This window comes from Epinephelus moara, chromosome 24, assembly GCF_006386435.1.
Source record: "Epinephelus moara isolate mb chromosome 24, YSFRI_EMoa_1.0, whole genome shotgun sequence".
Taxonomy (NCBI): domain Eukaryota; kingdom Metazoa; phylum Chordata; class Actinopteri; order Perciformes; family Serranidae; genus Epinephelus; species Epinephelus moara.
Genome location: NC_065529.1, coordinates 52,432,533 through 52,447,572, shown reverse-complemented (window position 1 = coordinate 52,447,572; position 15,040 = coordinate 52,432,533). Strand labels below are relative to the sequence as shown.

At 48.5% G+C, this 15,040-nt stretch overlaps 3 protein-coding genes across 4 annotated transcripts; 2 read left to right on the top strand and 1 right to left on the bottom strand.

The window, feature by feature from the left end:
- The first annotated feature begins 1,934 nt into the window (after positions 1–1,934).
- On the top strand, positions 1,935–8,455 carry ctsa (cathepsin A). The gene is made up of 13 exons (XM_050038641.1): positions 1,935–2,120; positions 3,517–3,628; positions 3,720–3,770; positions 4,193–4,279; positions 4,348–4,503; positions 4,643–4,819; positions 4,969–5,060; positions 5,137–5,215; positions 5,304–5,452; positions 5,572–5,647; positions 7,335–7,424; positions 7,899–8,000; positions 8,111–8,455. The coding sequence occupies exons 1-13, from the start codon at positions 1,957–1,959 to the stop codon at positions 8,192–8,194; spliced, it is 1,419 nt and encodes a 472-aa protein (XP_049894598.1). The 5' UTR covers positions 1,935–1,956; the 3' UTR covers positions 8,195–8,455.
- On the bottom strand, positions 5,633–7,326 carry LOC126386356 (eukaryotic translation initiation factor 3 subunit A-like). 2 transcript variants are annotated; one of them, XM_050038642.1, is made up of 3 exons: positions 6,467–7,326; positions 5,788–6,205; positions 5,633–5,710 (listed from the first exon to the last, which is right to left on the bottom strand). In XM_050038642.1, exons 1-3 carry the CDS (start codon positions 6,668–6,670, stop codon positions 5,649–5,651), a joined length of 684 nt encoding a protein of 227 aa, XP_049894599.1. In that variant the 5' UTR covers positions 6,671–7,326; the 3' UTR covers positions 5,633–5,648. The 2 variants fall into 2 exon arrangements, with proteins under 2 accessions (XP_049894599.1, XP_049894600.1); XM_050038643.1 differs by having other exon boundaries at positions 5,672–6,205.
- Positions 8,456–9,638: 1,183 nt separating the features above from the next.
- Positions 9,639–15,024, top strand: LOC126385947 (potassium voltage-gated channel subfamily KQT member 2-like). Its single transcript, XM_050037991.1, has 6 exons — positions 9,639–10,296; positions 11,082–11,232; positions 11,540–11,630; positions 14,408–14,534; positions 14,641–14,816; positions 14,935–15,024. The coding sequence occupies exons 1-6, from the start codon at positions 10,161–10,163 to the stop codon at positions 15,022–15,024; spliced, it is 771 nt and encodes a 256-aa protein (XP_049893948.1). The 5' UTR covers positions 9,639–10,160.
- Positions 15,025–15,040: the final 16 nt, after the last annotated feature.

Genomic DNA, 15,040 nt, shown 5'->3' with positions numbered 1-15,040 from the left:
TCTCTTGCTTCCTGTAATGCAATGTTAAGACTGTATATATTGTATATATTTGGATGGGATTGTTTTTACTGCACTGGTGGTGTATTCTGGTACTGACGAGCTGTGTGAGTGCTGACACAGTACTACTGGTTAATTGTTGGGTTACCTCCCACTCTCTGTAAACCAATGAGAAGAGTCTCTGTGACCTGGAGGATATTTAACCTTCTTACCTGGTACCTGTACTGTTTGACTCTGATGAAGACGCAGTTGGCGTCAAAACATTAGTCATTAATTAATTCATCACAAGTGATCTGAGTGTTCCAGTGCTTTTCTTGTGGATTCCTCCACAGGGTTATTTTGATCTATATTGTCCTGGTCTGAGAAGCATTGACCTCCAATTGCGGAAGGGCTGAAGCGCAAGAGATTCCCTCTACAAGAAAAATGTTTCTTCCTTTAACATCGTGTGTTTTGGTGTCGTCGTAGCGCCCTCTACTGCTCCCATCGTGCCACATCACCGCCGTTATGTTGTAAACCAAACTTAATGTAAAAGTACAAAAACTTATCACATGTGTTTTCTTACTCATTGAAAAAGTCATGACTCAGCTGATGGGAACGCTTCATCTTCTTTATATGATGACGGGATTTTATTAGACATCAGAGCTGATTCACAGATCTGTGTGCCAAGGTTTCTTTGTTGCCTGGGAAAAAAGGATCATTGTCATTGATGCTGCAGCGCCCCCTGCTGTGTCTTTTTACAGAGACATTTTACTGAGACCAAAACCAGCTGCTCCCCCTGTTTCATTTCCCTGTTTCATTTCCAGCTGCTGTCACCTGTTGTCAGGCAGACTTCAGTCAGACACATCTGAACATGTCACCACCCTGAGACCTTTAAAATAACTTCACACAGTCTGTTTCTGGGCTCACACACTACTTAACCTCTAAAGTGTTTTATGTTCAATTCATGAAATGATATTTGTTTCAGGTGAATCTGAGCTGTGTCACGTCGTTCATCAGGTCGTCCGTCAGGTCGTTCCTCACAACGTCCGTCAGGTCGTTCGTCAGGTCGTCTGTCGGGTCATCCGTCAGGTCGTTCCTCACGACGTCCGTCAGGTCGTCCGTCAGGTCGTTCCTCACAACGTCCGTCAGGTCGTTCGTCAGGTCGTCTGTCAGGTCATCCGTCAGGTCGTTCCTCACAATGTCCGTCAGGTCATGTGTCAGGTCATTTTGTCAGGTTGTCAGTCAGGTCATTCCTCACAACGTCCATCAGGTTGTCTGTCAGGTCGTTCCTCACGACATCCGTCAGGTCGTTTCTCACAACGTCCGTCAGGTCGTCCGTCGGGTGGTCCGTCAGGTCGTTCCTCACAACGTCCGTCAGGTCGTCCGTCGGGTGGTCCGTCAGGTCGTTTCTCACAACGTCCGTCAGGTCGTCCGTCGGGTGGTCCGTCAGGTCGTTCCTCACGACGTCCGTCGGGTGGTCCGTCAGGTTGTTTCTCACGACGTCCGTCAGGTTATCCATCAGGTTGTTTCTCACAACGTCCGTCAGGTTGTTCCTCACGACGTCCGTCAGGTTATCCGTCAGGTCGTTCCTCACGACGTCCGTCGGGTGGTCCGTCAGGTCGTTCCTCACGACGTCCGTCCGTCCGTCGGGTGGTCCGTCAGGTCGTTCCTCACGACGTCCGTCGGGTGGTCCGTCAGGTTGTTTGTCAGGTCGTCTGTCAGTCAGTGGGAGGTCGGTCCGTTACAACGTTGAATATTCAAGGCTTTGATCTTTTCAGATTTTTCAGCAGAACTGAAGATTAAAAATCAAAGATCAGATTCAGTCTGAGCTCTGAAGGACGGATTCATCACTAGAACTCGAGTCGTGACAGATGAGTCACTAGTTAACGACCTGAGATCATTTTAGTTTCTAGAAAAACAACCACCGACATCAGAACATGTGATCCTGTCTGTCTGATGTCACTTCCTGTTGTATTTCAGATGCAGGTGGCGGTGTTGTGCTACTTCCTGTTGTATCTGCTGGGCAGTGATGCGGCTCCGGCTGCAGATGAGGTCACCTTCCTGCCCGGGCTGAGCAAACAGCCGAGCTTCAGACATTACTCAGGTTACCTGAGTGTGTCTGACGGGAAACACCTGCACTACTGGTCAGTACCACACACACACACACACACACACACACACACACACACACACACACACACACACCTGACACCTGTATCTACTGATACAGAACTTCTGGGTCGATGTAAATCTGTAGGATTTAGTGTCGTTCATTTATTGGTATCAAAAATTTGCTGTTTCATTATTTTGAGAAGACGATCTCAATTTATTTTGATTGAAAAGTTACTGAATATTTACGTTATTTTTTTAAATCTTTCATTAATGTTAAGAGAATTTTCAGTTCATTTATGAACTGTAGTACCACACATGTAATTTACATATTGAAATGTCCATGCGGATTGGTTTATGTGGGTCAGACAAAACGCCCCCTCAAAGCTCGTACTGCCGAACATAAAGCTGCCATCCGAAATCAGAATATGGACTATGCCATCGCAAGACACTATGTAAAGGCAAACCATGGTTCTGCAGCAACACTGCGATTTTGGGGCATTGAGAAAATCTCCCCATCCCAGAGAGGAGGAGACATGGTAAGAAAACTGCTCACAAGAGAGGCTTGGTGGATTTACACCCTCAAAACAGTTGAACCACATGGAACCACTGAATGAGGAGCTTGACTTCTCTTGCTTCCTGTAATGCAATGTTAAGACTGTATATATTGTATATATTTGGATGGGATTGTTTTTACTGCACTGGTGGTGTATTCTGGTACTGACGAGCTGTGTGAGTGCTGACACAGTACTACTGGTTAATTGTTGGGTTACCTCCCACTCTCTGTAAACCAATGAGAAGAGTCTCTGTGACCTGGAGGATATTTAACCTTCTTACCTGGTACCTGTACTGTTTGACTCTGATGAAGACGCAGTTGGCGTCAAAACGGGATTTTGGGATTTTATAGTAAAAATTACATTCATACTGTAAAAGATGGCCTTTAGGACACTTTTTATGGCGGCTTTTAATCTTGTATCAAATAGTGAATTGCATACTGTATGCAGACTGATGCATGCACAGCTCACTAGCAGTAAATATTGTACTGGTAGTATTGAACTACAAGAAGCAAGACAGTTGTAAGCCTTCAAAGTTAGAGTTATGTAAAGCTTTTAATGGGTCAGTTAGGTCCTAGAGATGTGGTGACAACAGCTGCGCCGGGGGGGGGGGGGGGGGGGCGGGCGGGGGGGGGGGGGGGGGGGGGGGGGCACACACACACACACACACACACACACACACACACACACACACACTTACTTGTGCGTCCACCCTCAGTGTCTGTGCGTCACTCTGGCGCCTGCACCTCAATCAAGCGTCCAGTTGAGCTCACAGTAGTGTTGATGGTCACATCCACCTGTTGTTTGTTGTCGTTGTTGTTGTTGTCATTTTGGTTGTTGTTGTTTTTACTGTTGTTGTTTTTGTTATTGTTTTGAGGTTCGTTGAGTCCCAGAAGAACCCGTCCTCTGACCCGCTGGTGTTGTGGTTAAATGGCGGCCCCGGCTGCAGCTCTCTGGACGGACTGCTGACGGAACATGGACCCTTCCTGGTAGGTACCATCTGACTTCACCCACCTGACGTTGTGATGTCAGTGTGATGTCACAGTGACGCCTGCTGACCTCTGACCTGTGTTGTTTCAGATCCAGGACGACGGAGTGACGCTGCAGTACAACGAGTACTCCTGGAACAAGGTGAGTTCATCTCTGCTCGCCATCATGTGACTCAGGAGCTCCGCCCACATTAACCATGTGACCATGTGACCAAAGCAGGAGATAGCTGATTGGTTAAAAGAAGACACCGCCCACAAAATGAGCGCTTGTAAATCAGTGAGTCACGACGAGTCCGACCGGATTAAACTGGGGCCGCTGCGCAACAGTTTGATTCAGTTCAGCCGCTGTGAGACGACGTCACCGATCAATCAGTTAATCGATCAATCAGTCAGTCAGTCGGCAGTCTTGTGCGTTTCCTGTGGAGCCATGAGAGAAAAAGTTTTCTTGATGCATTTGAGGTGCGTCGGGACAAACTGATTTACACACGGCCATTTTGTGGGCGGAGCTTCATTTTACTGTAGCTGTGAGTCCTGTGAGCTGATTGGTTCTTTGTTCCTGAGCAGATTGCCAACATGTTGTACCTGGAGTCTCCTGCAGGGGTCGGCTTCTCGTACTCTGACGATAAGAACTACCACACCAACGACACCGAGGTCAGTGACGCTCCTGAAACTGCTCCTGATTGGCTGGCAGGCCCTGACGGCGTCTATTTCCTCCTCAGGTGTCGATGAACAACTTCCTGGCTCTGAAGGAGTTCCTGCGGCTGTTCCCCGAGTTCAGTAACAACCCGCTGTTCCTAACCGGAGAGAGTTACGGAGGGATCTACATCCCCACGCTCGCCGAGAGGGTGATGGAGGACGCCAGCCTCAACCTGCAGGTACCGAGACATGCTGTGTCTCACCTGTCCTGTGTCTCACCCGTCCTGTGTCTGTGTCTCACCTGTCCTGTGTCTGTGTCTCACCCGTCCTGTGTCTGTGTGTCACCCGTCCTGTGTCTGTGTCTCACCTGTCCTGCAGGGCGTTGCCGTGGGAAACGGGATGTCCAGTTACGAGATGAACGATAACTCTCTGGTGTTCTTTGCCTACTACCACGGCCTGCTGGGAAGTCGTCTGTGGGCGGAGCTTCAGACATACTGCTGCAGCGACGGGAAGTGCAACTTCTACAACAACCCTAACAAGAACTGCTCCGCCAGCGTGAGTCTCAACTGGTCTGAACTGGTTTCATCTGTAGCTAGTTTATATTTTCAACTGGGTTCAGTCTGAACCGGTCTCTGGTTCAGGCAGTCTGAACTGGTTCTGTCAGGTGGGACCAGTCCGTCTCAGGTGTCGTGTCTGTCCCGCAGCTGTCAGAGGTCCAGGACATCGTCTACAGTTCAGGACTCAACATGTACAACCTGTACGCCCCCTGTCCAGGTGGAGTCCAGCAGAGAGTCAGGTAAGCTGTGACCTTTGACCTCTGACTCGTCAGCTGTCGGTGTGACCTCACAGGTTGACTTCCTGTCGTTTGTCAGTGTTGAGCGAGGCGAGCTGGTGATCAGAGACCTGGGTAACTCGTTCATCAACCATCAGTGGACTCAGCTGTGGAACCAGGTGAGTGTGACATCATCTGATCTTTAACGTCCCTTCACCTGTCGGACAGGTAGAAACCAGGTTCTCCTCTTACTCTGTGTGTGAGTAGAAGTTACGAGGTCTGGCGTCTCAACACCTGTCCGTCCGGCTGGACCCGCCCTGCACTAACTCCACCCCCTCCTCCCTCTACCTGAACAACCCGTACGTCAGAGCGGCTCTGCACATCAGCCCCAAGGCTCTGGACTGGGTCATCTGCAGGTAACGCACCTGAACACACCTGACGGGTCACCTCACATGACGACGTCATCTGTGTTTGTTGTTGTTGTTGTTCAGATGTTTGAATAAAGTTGTAACTCCGCCCCTGATCTGTGTCGCAGTTCTGAGGTGAACCTGAACTATGGTCGTCTCTACCTGGAAGTCAGGAAACAATATCTGAAGCTGCTCTCTGCTCTGGTCAGTGAATGCAACATACCTGTCCTCCACCTGTCCTCCTTCTGTCTTCCACCTGTCCTCCTCCTGTCTTCCACCTGTCCTTCTCCTATCCTCCTCCTATCCTCCACCTGTCCTCCTCCTATCCTCCATCTGTCCTCCACCTGTCCTCCTCCTGTCCTCCACCTGTCCTCCACCTGTCCTCCACCTGTCCTCCTCCTGTCCTCCTCCTATCCTCCACCTGTCCTCCTCCTGTCCTCCTCCTATCATCCTCCTGTCTTCCACCTGTCTTCCACCTGTCTTCCTCCTGTCCTCCACCTGTCTTCCACCTGTCTTCCACCTGTCCTCCTCCTGTCTTCCACCTGTCCTCCTCCTATCCTCCATCTGTCCTCCACCTGTCCTCCACCTGTCCTCCTCCTGTCCTCCTCCTGTCCTCCTCCTGTCCTCCACCTGTCCTCCTCCTATCCTCCACCTGTCTTCCACCTGTCCTCCTCCTATCCTCCATCTGTCCTCCATCTGTCCTCCTCCTGTCCTCCACCTGTCCTCCACCTGTCTTCCACCTGTCTTCCACCTGTCCTCCTCCTGTCTTCCACCTGTCTTCCACCTGTCCTCCACCTGTCCTCCATCTGTCCTCCTCCTATCCTCCTCCTGTCTTCCACCTGTCCTCCTCCTGTCTTCCACCTGTCTTCCACCNCCTCCTGTCCTCCACTCCACCTGTCCTCCTGTCCTCCACTCCACCTGTCCTCCACTCCACCTGTCCTCCACCTGTCCTCCTCCTGTCCTCCACTCCACCTGTCCTCCTGTCCTCCACTCCACCTGTCCTCCACTCCACCTGTCCTCCACCTGTCCTCCTCCTGTCCTCCACTCCACCTGTCCTCCACCTGTCCTCCACTCCACCTGTCCTCCACCTGTCCTCCACTCCACCTGTCCTCCACCTGTCCTCCACTCCACCTGTTCTCCACTCCACCTGTCCTCCACCTGTCCTCCACTCCACCTGTCCTCCACCTGTCCTCCACTCCACCTGTCCTCCAATCTCAGTCTGAACATTGTAACGTCCTTTAGGACTCTAACCCAACCTCAGGGACATGTCCATCAGCACAGGTGAGGTCTGTGTCTCACGTGGATCCTCTCTCAGGGCAGGTGACAGGAAGTGACACAAAGCCTCGTTCATATAGGAAGTGACATATTTACATCTTGATTTATTAAAATGTTTCAGCCCAGTTGATTCTTTGTTCTCCATCTCCAGTAAAAGTTTTAATTCTGTTGAAACGATTCAGGCGACCTGCGATCAGCAGGACGGCGTCAGACTGCGCTCACGCCACGTCGACAGAACAGGAAGAACCTGTCACACCGATCCAAAAATGTACAAAAATCAGTCAATGTTATTTATAAAGCCCAATATCACGGGGCGTCGGTGGCTTAGTGGTAGAGCAGGCGCCCCATGTACAAGGCTGCTGCCGCAGTGGCCCGGGTTCGACTCCAGCCTGTGGCCCTTTGCTGCATGTCTCTCCCTCTGTCCTTCACACCTGTCTGTCCTATACATTAAAGGCTAAAAATGTAAAACACTGACAGGAAGTTGAGTTCCTCTGACTGCTGAGGCTTCCTGGTCAATGCCTCGATGTGACCGAATGTGAGCTCTGCTGCTGATAGGCTGATGTGTCCAGGGGGGCGTGGCTTGTTTATCCAGGTTCTTGTTGTGTTCTCTGTGCAGAAGTACCGGGTCCTGGTCTACAACGGGGACGTGGACATGGCCTGTAACTTCATGGGGGACGAGTGGTTCGTCGAGTCTCTGCACCAGCAGGTAACTCCAGATTTAAATCTGTTAATCAATAATCAATAAGTGGATCAGACTGATGATCAGATCAGATTCTGTTGGATCTCTTTCTGTAATCTGATTACAGTGTCACCTGTTCACATGGAAGCTGAATCAAGTGTTATCAGTGCAGAGTTTTTCTGCCGCTGTGACGCGTCGATCCTGACGTTGATACAACAGAAGGAAAAGATTTATTTTCAACTTTACTGAGAAACTCAGTTCATTATCATGTCCCCAGGTTTTTATCTGTTCCTACAAATTACACATGTCCCTAAAGGCATCACACACAGACCACCAGACAGGTTAATATCATGTAACGGTTTCCGTCTGTCAGAGCTCAGCAGGACCAGTTCTTAATGAAGGAGTGAGAACACGTGTCATGTGTCAGCTCCTGACAGACTCCGGGCGTGACATCGGGCGGCAGGTCGGCTCCAGGTGTATTAACCTTGCTGTGTCTCTCAGGTGGAGGTTCAGCGGCGTACATGGGTCTATGATGACGACGACGGTCGGCAGGTCGGAGGCTTCGTCAAAGAGTTTGACAACATCGCCTTCCTCACTGTAAAGGTAAACACCTTCATCCTCATCCGCTGACAGTCACTGACCCTGTGATGTCATCCAGGTATTCTGGGAGCGGGGCTGTGCTGCTCACCTGTCTGACCTCTGTCCTCCTGCAGGGTTCTGGTCACATGGTTCCATCAGATAAACCGATCGCTGCCTTCGCCATGTTCTCCAGATTCATCAACAAACAGCCCTACTGACCTCTGAACTCTGTTTGGACTCTTCAGGCTGCCATACTTTGATTTTTTTTTTTTCCCCCTCTCTCACTGCCAGCCAATCAGCACAGCACTGCTTTGTGTTGCCTGGCAACCAGATTATTGTTGCAGGAAATGAAACATCTCAACCTCACCCAATCACATTGCCATGGAAACGAGCACTGCCATCAGTCTGTTTTGAATGTGAAACTTTATTTTAGTGTTTTTGTTGATTTAAAGGGACAAATAAAGGTTTTTTTGGATGAATCTGTCTGAGTTTTTTCACTGCTGCTTAAACCTCTCCCAACCACCTGAACTCCGTTTCCACCTTCACACAGAAGCTCCTTTTTGTGAATAACTCAAAAAGTCCATGACCAAAAATGCTCAAAATGTGCATACTGCAACTAGAGACCATGAGTAACTATACCAGAAAGAACAACCATGATTCTTCCATTAATGGCGTGATAGCAGCAAATTTGGTCGCAGCTATTGCAAACTTGCGCTTGTTTTCTCACAGTTTGGTGTAGCAGAGTATTCAGGTTTGGGCTGTAGGATAAACACAAAGCTCTGGTGAACAGTCACAGAACTAAGTGTAACTAAGCAAAATCATTAAAAGACAACAGCTTGATTATGTATAAATACATTTATTAACCAGACTTAACACCAACAGTTGAGCTGAACAGCAGCAAGATACTGTAGATACTGTAGCTAGTTCACTTGTTTGCTGTCTAACTTGGAGCCTTTGGAGCCTTTGTTCAACTTTTTTCAAATGAAAAAGAGAAAAGAAAGCTAGGGACATGTAGGCTACCCTAAAATATTATTTATTGATTCAGATTTAGATTCAGACAACTTTATTGATCCCACGTGAGGCAATTCATTTGTAGCAGACTCATCCCAAGCATCAACCACAACAACATACAGTTTCCTATGTGATGCACAGTCCAGTAAAACAGACCACGAGGTCACTGAAGAGCCCAAGTTTGAAAAAACATAGATAAAAATATTAAAAAAAAAAAAAAAAGTAACAAATATTGTTACATCCAATATTATTATTATTATTATAAGAATGTGTAGCCTATTATTTTTGTTTTTGTGAGAAAGTATTCTGAGTATTTTAAGTACAAAATTACTCCACTCAAAAGTATTTAGTTACAAATTACATTTGCTTTTTATCGGCCTTATCAAATACAAATTACAAAATACTCAAATGTAACTGAAATACGTATTTTAAATACAAGTAATAGAAATACTGCCCATCCCTGGCTCTATATCAGCACTCATGGAACGCCCTCGTCCAATCAAATTACTCGGTTGGAACTAACTGTTGTATAATCATGAATATATAATTATTATAATAACTGTGTGTCAGGCGACAGGCGGGGATCGAACCTGTGAATCAACTCTTTATTGGCTCCTGATCAGCCTCTGATGACGTCACCCTCTTGTTTATAGCCTATTTTACATTTTTATTTGTTTGATTTTATTTTCAGTTTATTTTTGATGTTTTATACATTTTAATGAGCCAATCACAGCCCGCCCTCTGCCTCTCCTCCGGTTGTCATGGTTACCACTTACAGATTATCCGGTTACCATGGTGACTGTCAGAGATGATGTATGACACACACACACACACACACACACACACACTGGGACCAGATCGATCACGTGCCTTGTTCTTTTATTTTTTATTTCTGAGCTGATCAATAACCGTCAGTGACGTCATTCCACTTCCTTTTAGTGCGGGAAGTCGGTGAGGAAAAGAAAAAGCTGCTGATCAGCCAAACTGCTGTGTGTCGCTCTGCGGGTTGGTTGTCCTCCTCCATCCTTCCATCCTCCTCCTGCTCTTCATCTTCTCTCCTCCTCGTCCTCCTCTGCTCCTCCGCAGCAGCGATGTTCCCGCCGGGCCTGGCCGGCCTCGGCTCTCTGTCTGCGGGCTGTCAGTAGCTGAGCAGGTCGGTGCAGGTTCTCCGTCATGGTGCAGAAATCCCGGAACGGCGGGGTGTTCCCCGGAGCGCAGGCCGACCAGAAGAAGCTGAAGGTCGGCTTCGTGGGTCTGGAGGCCGGGGGAACCGAGTCCAGCAGGGACGGAGCTCTGCTCATAGCGGCAGGTAAACAGCTGCCGGTCATTAACGGGACCGTTAACGGTGTGTGTGTGTGTGTGTGTGTGTGTGTGTGTGTGTGTGTGTGTGTGTGTGTGTGTGTGTGTGTGTGTCTGTCTGTCTGTCTGTCTGTGTCTGATGATGTCATGTAAACATGAGAACCGGATGGAAACAGCCCAAATGACCTGCAGATTTGGACCAATCGGGTTAGAGGAGATCAGACAGGTGCTTTCCTGTGATTGGCTGCTGACCTCGTGACTTAATTAATTAAAGGAAAGATGTTGATATGAAAATGTTTTTTTTCTTCTCCTGATCAGAGAAACTCACAGCATAACTTTTAATGTTTAAGTTTAAAACTGAGGTTTCACACGTTCAGACACTGCGGGACAGCATGTTTCTTAAAAAAAAAAATCACCATAAACTTTTTAAAGAAATTGGCAAAACAAATTCCAGAAAAAACTGGCCAATGATTTTTAAGAACATCAGCCACCATCGGTACAAAAAAAGATATCCAAAGGTTTAAAAGCAAACAAAAGATGCCAAAATTGGCAAAAAAAATCTTAAAGAGAAAGAAAAATTGCCAAAAATGTTTGTGTCTGTAAGCCCCTCCACTAAGCTAAAATAATAAACTGGGGAGGTTCTGGGGAGGTTCCAGGTAGAACCCTGTAACACAGCAGATGACGGATGTTTTTATGGGAGGATGTGATAAGAAGCATAAGATAAACTGATATTTAATAATTTGTGTTTGTTATTTTGAAAGTTAAAATGTGGGACGTGTTGTTTTGTGTGTCAAGGCGGGGAGGAGGGGCCGCGGCGGCAGCGCAGCAGCGTCTCTGGAGGAAAGAAACCTCCGAAGAGAAACGCCCTCTACAGACGCCTACAGAACTTCCTGTACAATGTCCTGGAGAGACCTCGAGGATGGGCCTTCATCTATCACGCCTACGTGTAAATACCTGAGCACACACAACTGTCCGTCTACCTGATGGATGGATGATAGATGGATCACATCCATCTATCATCCATCCATCCATCCATCCATTTATCCATCCATTTAACCATCCATCTATCCATCCATCCATCTACCCATCCATCCATCCATCCATCCATCCATCCATCCATCCATCCATTTATCCATCCATCCATCCATCCATCCATCCATCCACCCATCCATCCATCCAGTCATCTGCTTTCAGACTCAATAAGTGATAAGTGATAACTGGTAACAGACCTCAGATCAGTGTGTTGTGTACAGGTTCCTGCTGGTGTTCTCCTGTTTGGTTCTGTCCGTGTTCTCCACCATCAAAGAGTACGAGAAGAGTTCCGAAGACGCTCTCTACATCCTGGTAATCTACATCTCATCCATCCGTCTGTAAACGTCACGCTGTCAGATTCTTAGCTAGGGTCACAGGAGTCAGTGTGTCAGTGTAGACATGTGACGTGTGATGGTCAGTCTGTGTCCACGCCTTCATCCAACTTTAGTCATTGTCAAGTTTTTTTTGTTTTGTTTTGTTTTTTTACCAGCAACCCAAAATCAAAAAATAATTTCTCTCACAGTTTATGTGGACAGGTGAGGGTCACAGGTAACAGATGAGGGAAACAGGTATCAGGTGAGGGACGCAGGTAACAGGTGAGGGACGCAGGTAACAGATGATAGACACAGGTATCAGGTGAGGGACACAGGTAACAGGTGAGGGACGCGGGTAACAGGTGAGGGAAACAGGTATCAGGTGAGGGACACAGGTATCAGGTGAGGGATGCGGGTAACAGGTGAGGGACACAGGTAACAGGTGAGGGAAACAGGTATCAGGTGAGGGACACAGGTAGCAGGTGAGGGACACGGGTAGCAGGTGAGGGACACAGGTAGCAGGTGAGGGACACGGGTAGCAGGTGAGGGATGCAGGTTACAGGTGAGGGACACAGGTAACAGGTGAGAGACACAGATAACATGTCACACTTCCTGTGAATATGATTCAGTCAGTATCTGTGTTTGTGGGAACACCTGATTTTGAATAGGGGAAGTAATTGTGTGTTTCCTGGGTCGTTTGAGAGTGTTTACCATAAAGGTCAGGGCAGAAACAGATTTTAGTCACTGTTTGGCTGTAAAACAGAAATTTATAAACAGGAAGTTGGTGTCATACTGTTTCCTGTTGTAAAAACAGGCTAAATAACTGATAGTAAACAGTGAGACTGAGCAGTGCTGAACAAACATAAACCAGGATTCTGTGCTGCTCTCAAGACAATTGAATCAAACGCAACTGGACTTAGTTTTGTCTTAGAAGACGTTTCACCTCTTATCCAAGAGGCTTCATCAGTTCATGCATGTCTGACTAGGCTGGAACTAGTCTGACAAACTGGTGTGGAAACAACCCAGGTATTTAACCTCTGAGGAGGTCTTCACAAGGCCAATGATGTCAGTGGTTCGTTAGTGCTCCCAAGGTGTGTCAACTACGGTTGTTGAAACTCCTGCTGCGACGGTTGTTAGAGTCACATGAAGCCATTTGTGAACGACTATTGTTTTTAGAGGTTAAGCTGTTAAATCTCCTGGGCAAGGATGAAAGGAAAGCATTATAGGTTGGGGATAGGTGGTGTCGCAGACCTCCTCCTCTATTGAGAGATGTTTTTTTCCAATTTCACGAAGATGGCTTCTTTTACACCTCTTTCAAATCATCATCGTCTTCCCTGTCCAAAATGTGCACATTGCTGTCTTCAAAGTGTACCGGTGTACAGGTTAGGGCCATTGGGCCATAGTGCCATCAGGCCATAGTCCCATAGTGTTATTGGGCCATAGTGCAATCGGGCCATAGTCCCAAAGTGCCATCGGGCCATAGTGCCATCGGGCCATAGTCCCAAAGTGCCATTGGGCCATAGTGCCATCGGGCCATAGTCCCAAAGTGCCATTGGGCCATAGTGCCATCGGGCCATAGTGCAATCGGGCCATAGTCCCATAGTGCTATCGGGCCATAGTGCAATCGGGCCATAGTCCCAAAGTGCCATTGGGCCATAGTGCAATCGGGCCATAGTGCTATCGGGCCATAGTGCAATCGGGCCATAGTCCCATAGTGCTATCGGGCCATAGTGCAATCGGGCCATTAGTCCCATAGTGCTATCGGGCCATAGTGCAATCGGGCCATAGTCCCAAAGTGCCATTGGGCCATAGTGCCATCGGGCCATAGTCCCAAAGTGCCATAGTCCCATAGTGCCATCGGGCCATAGTGCAATCGGGCCACCAGGCCATAGTGCCATCGGGCCATAGTGCAATCGGGCCACCGGGCCATAGTGCCATCAGGCCATAGTCCAAAAGTGCCATCGGGCCATTGTGCCATCGGGCCATAGTCCCAAAGTGCCATCGGGCCATAGTGCCATCGGGCCATAGTCCCAAAGTGCCATCGGGCCATTGGGCCATAGTCCCATAGTGCCATCGGGCCATAGTCCCAAAGTGCCATCGGGCCATAGTGCCATCGGGCCATAGTGCCATCAGGCCATAGTGCCATCGGACCATAGTGCCATCGGGGCATAGTGCCATCAGGCCATAGTGCCATTGGGGCATAGTGCCATCAGGCCATAGTGCCATCGGACCATAGTGCCATTGGGGCATAGTGCCATCAGGCCATAGTGCCATAGTGCCATCAGGCCATAGTGCCAACGGACCATAGTGCCATCGAGCCATAGTGCCATCGAGCCATAGTGCCATAGTGCCATCAGGCCATAGTGCCATCGGGCCATCGAGCCATAGTGCCATAGTGCCATCGGGCCATAGTCCCATAGTGCCATCGGGCCATAGTGCCATCGGGCCATAGTCCCATCGTCCCATCGTCCCATAGTGCCATCGAGCCATAGTCCCATAGTGCTATGGGGCCATTGAGCCATCGGGGCATGGTGCCATTGGGCCATTGAGCCATCGGGGCATAGAGCCATTGGGCCATTGAGCCATCGGGGCATAGGGCAGTGGTTGTTGTTGGACTTGTGTAAACACAGTGGTCGTATCGATCTGAGCAGTAATGAGGCTGATGGACTGACAGTGAGATGGAACGTTTTTATTTGAAGTGTAAAAACGTTTTTGGTCATTATGAAACAGTGACGGGGTCATTCAGAGGAAACACTGTGTATTGTTGTGTAACAGGAAGTGGTGACCATTGTGGTGTTCGGGGTGGAGTACATGGTGAGGATCTGGGCCGCAGGCTGCTGCTGTCGCTACAGAGGATGGAGAGGACGACTCAAATTCGCCAGGAAACCTTTTTGTGTCATTGGTGAGTCTGATGACTTTAACAACACGTCCTTCTCCTTCAGACAGATGAGTGTGAGACATTCTAACCACCTGTCGGTCTGTCTGTCCTGTGACCTGTCCCTGTGCAGACATCATGGTGTTGATAGCGTCCATCTCAGTGTTGGCCGCAGGGACTCAGGGGAACGTCTTCGCCACATCAGCCATCAGGTCGCTTCGTTTCCTTCAGATTCTGAGGATGATCAGGATGGACCGGCGGGGAGGAACCTGGAAACTGCTGGGATCAGTCGTCTACGCCCACAGCAAGGTAACCTGGGAAATACTGCATGAACACTGTCTTCTTCCTGACATCTGATCCTGTCTATTGATCCTGGACTCTATTGATCACAGTTATTGATTACCTGTCTTGTCTAACCTCTGTTCAGGACTCCCTGTTCTCTGTCTCACTGTACCGTGATGTCTCTTATGATGTCTCTCTGTCTCTGTGTCTCACTGTATGTCTCACTGTACCGTGATGTCTCTGATGATGTC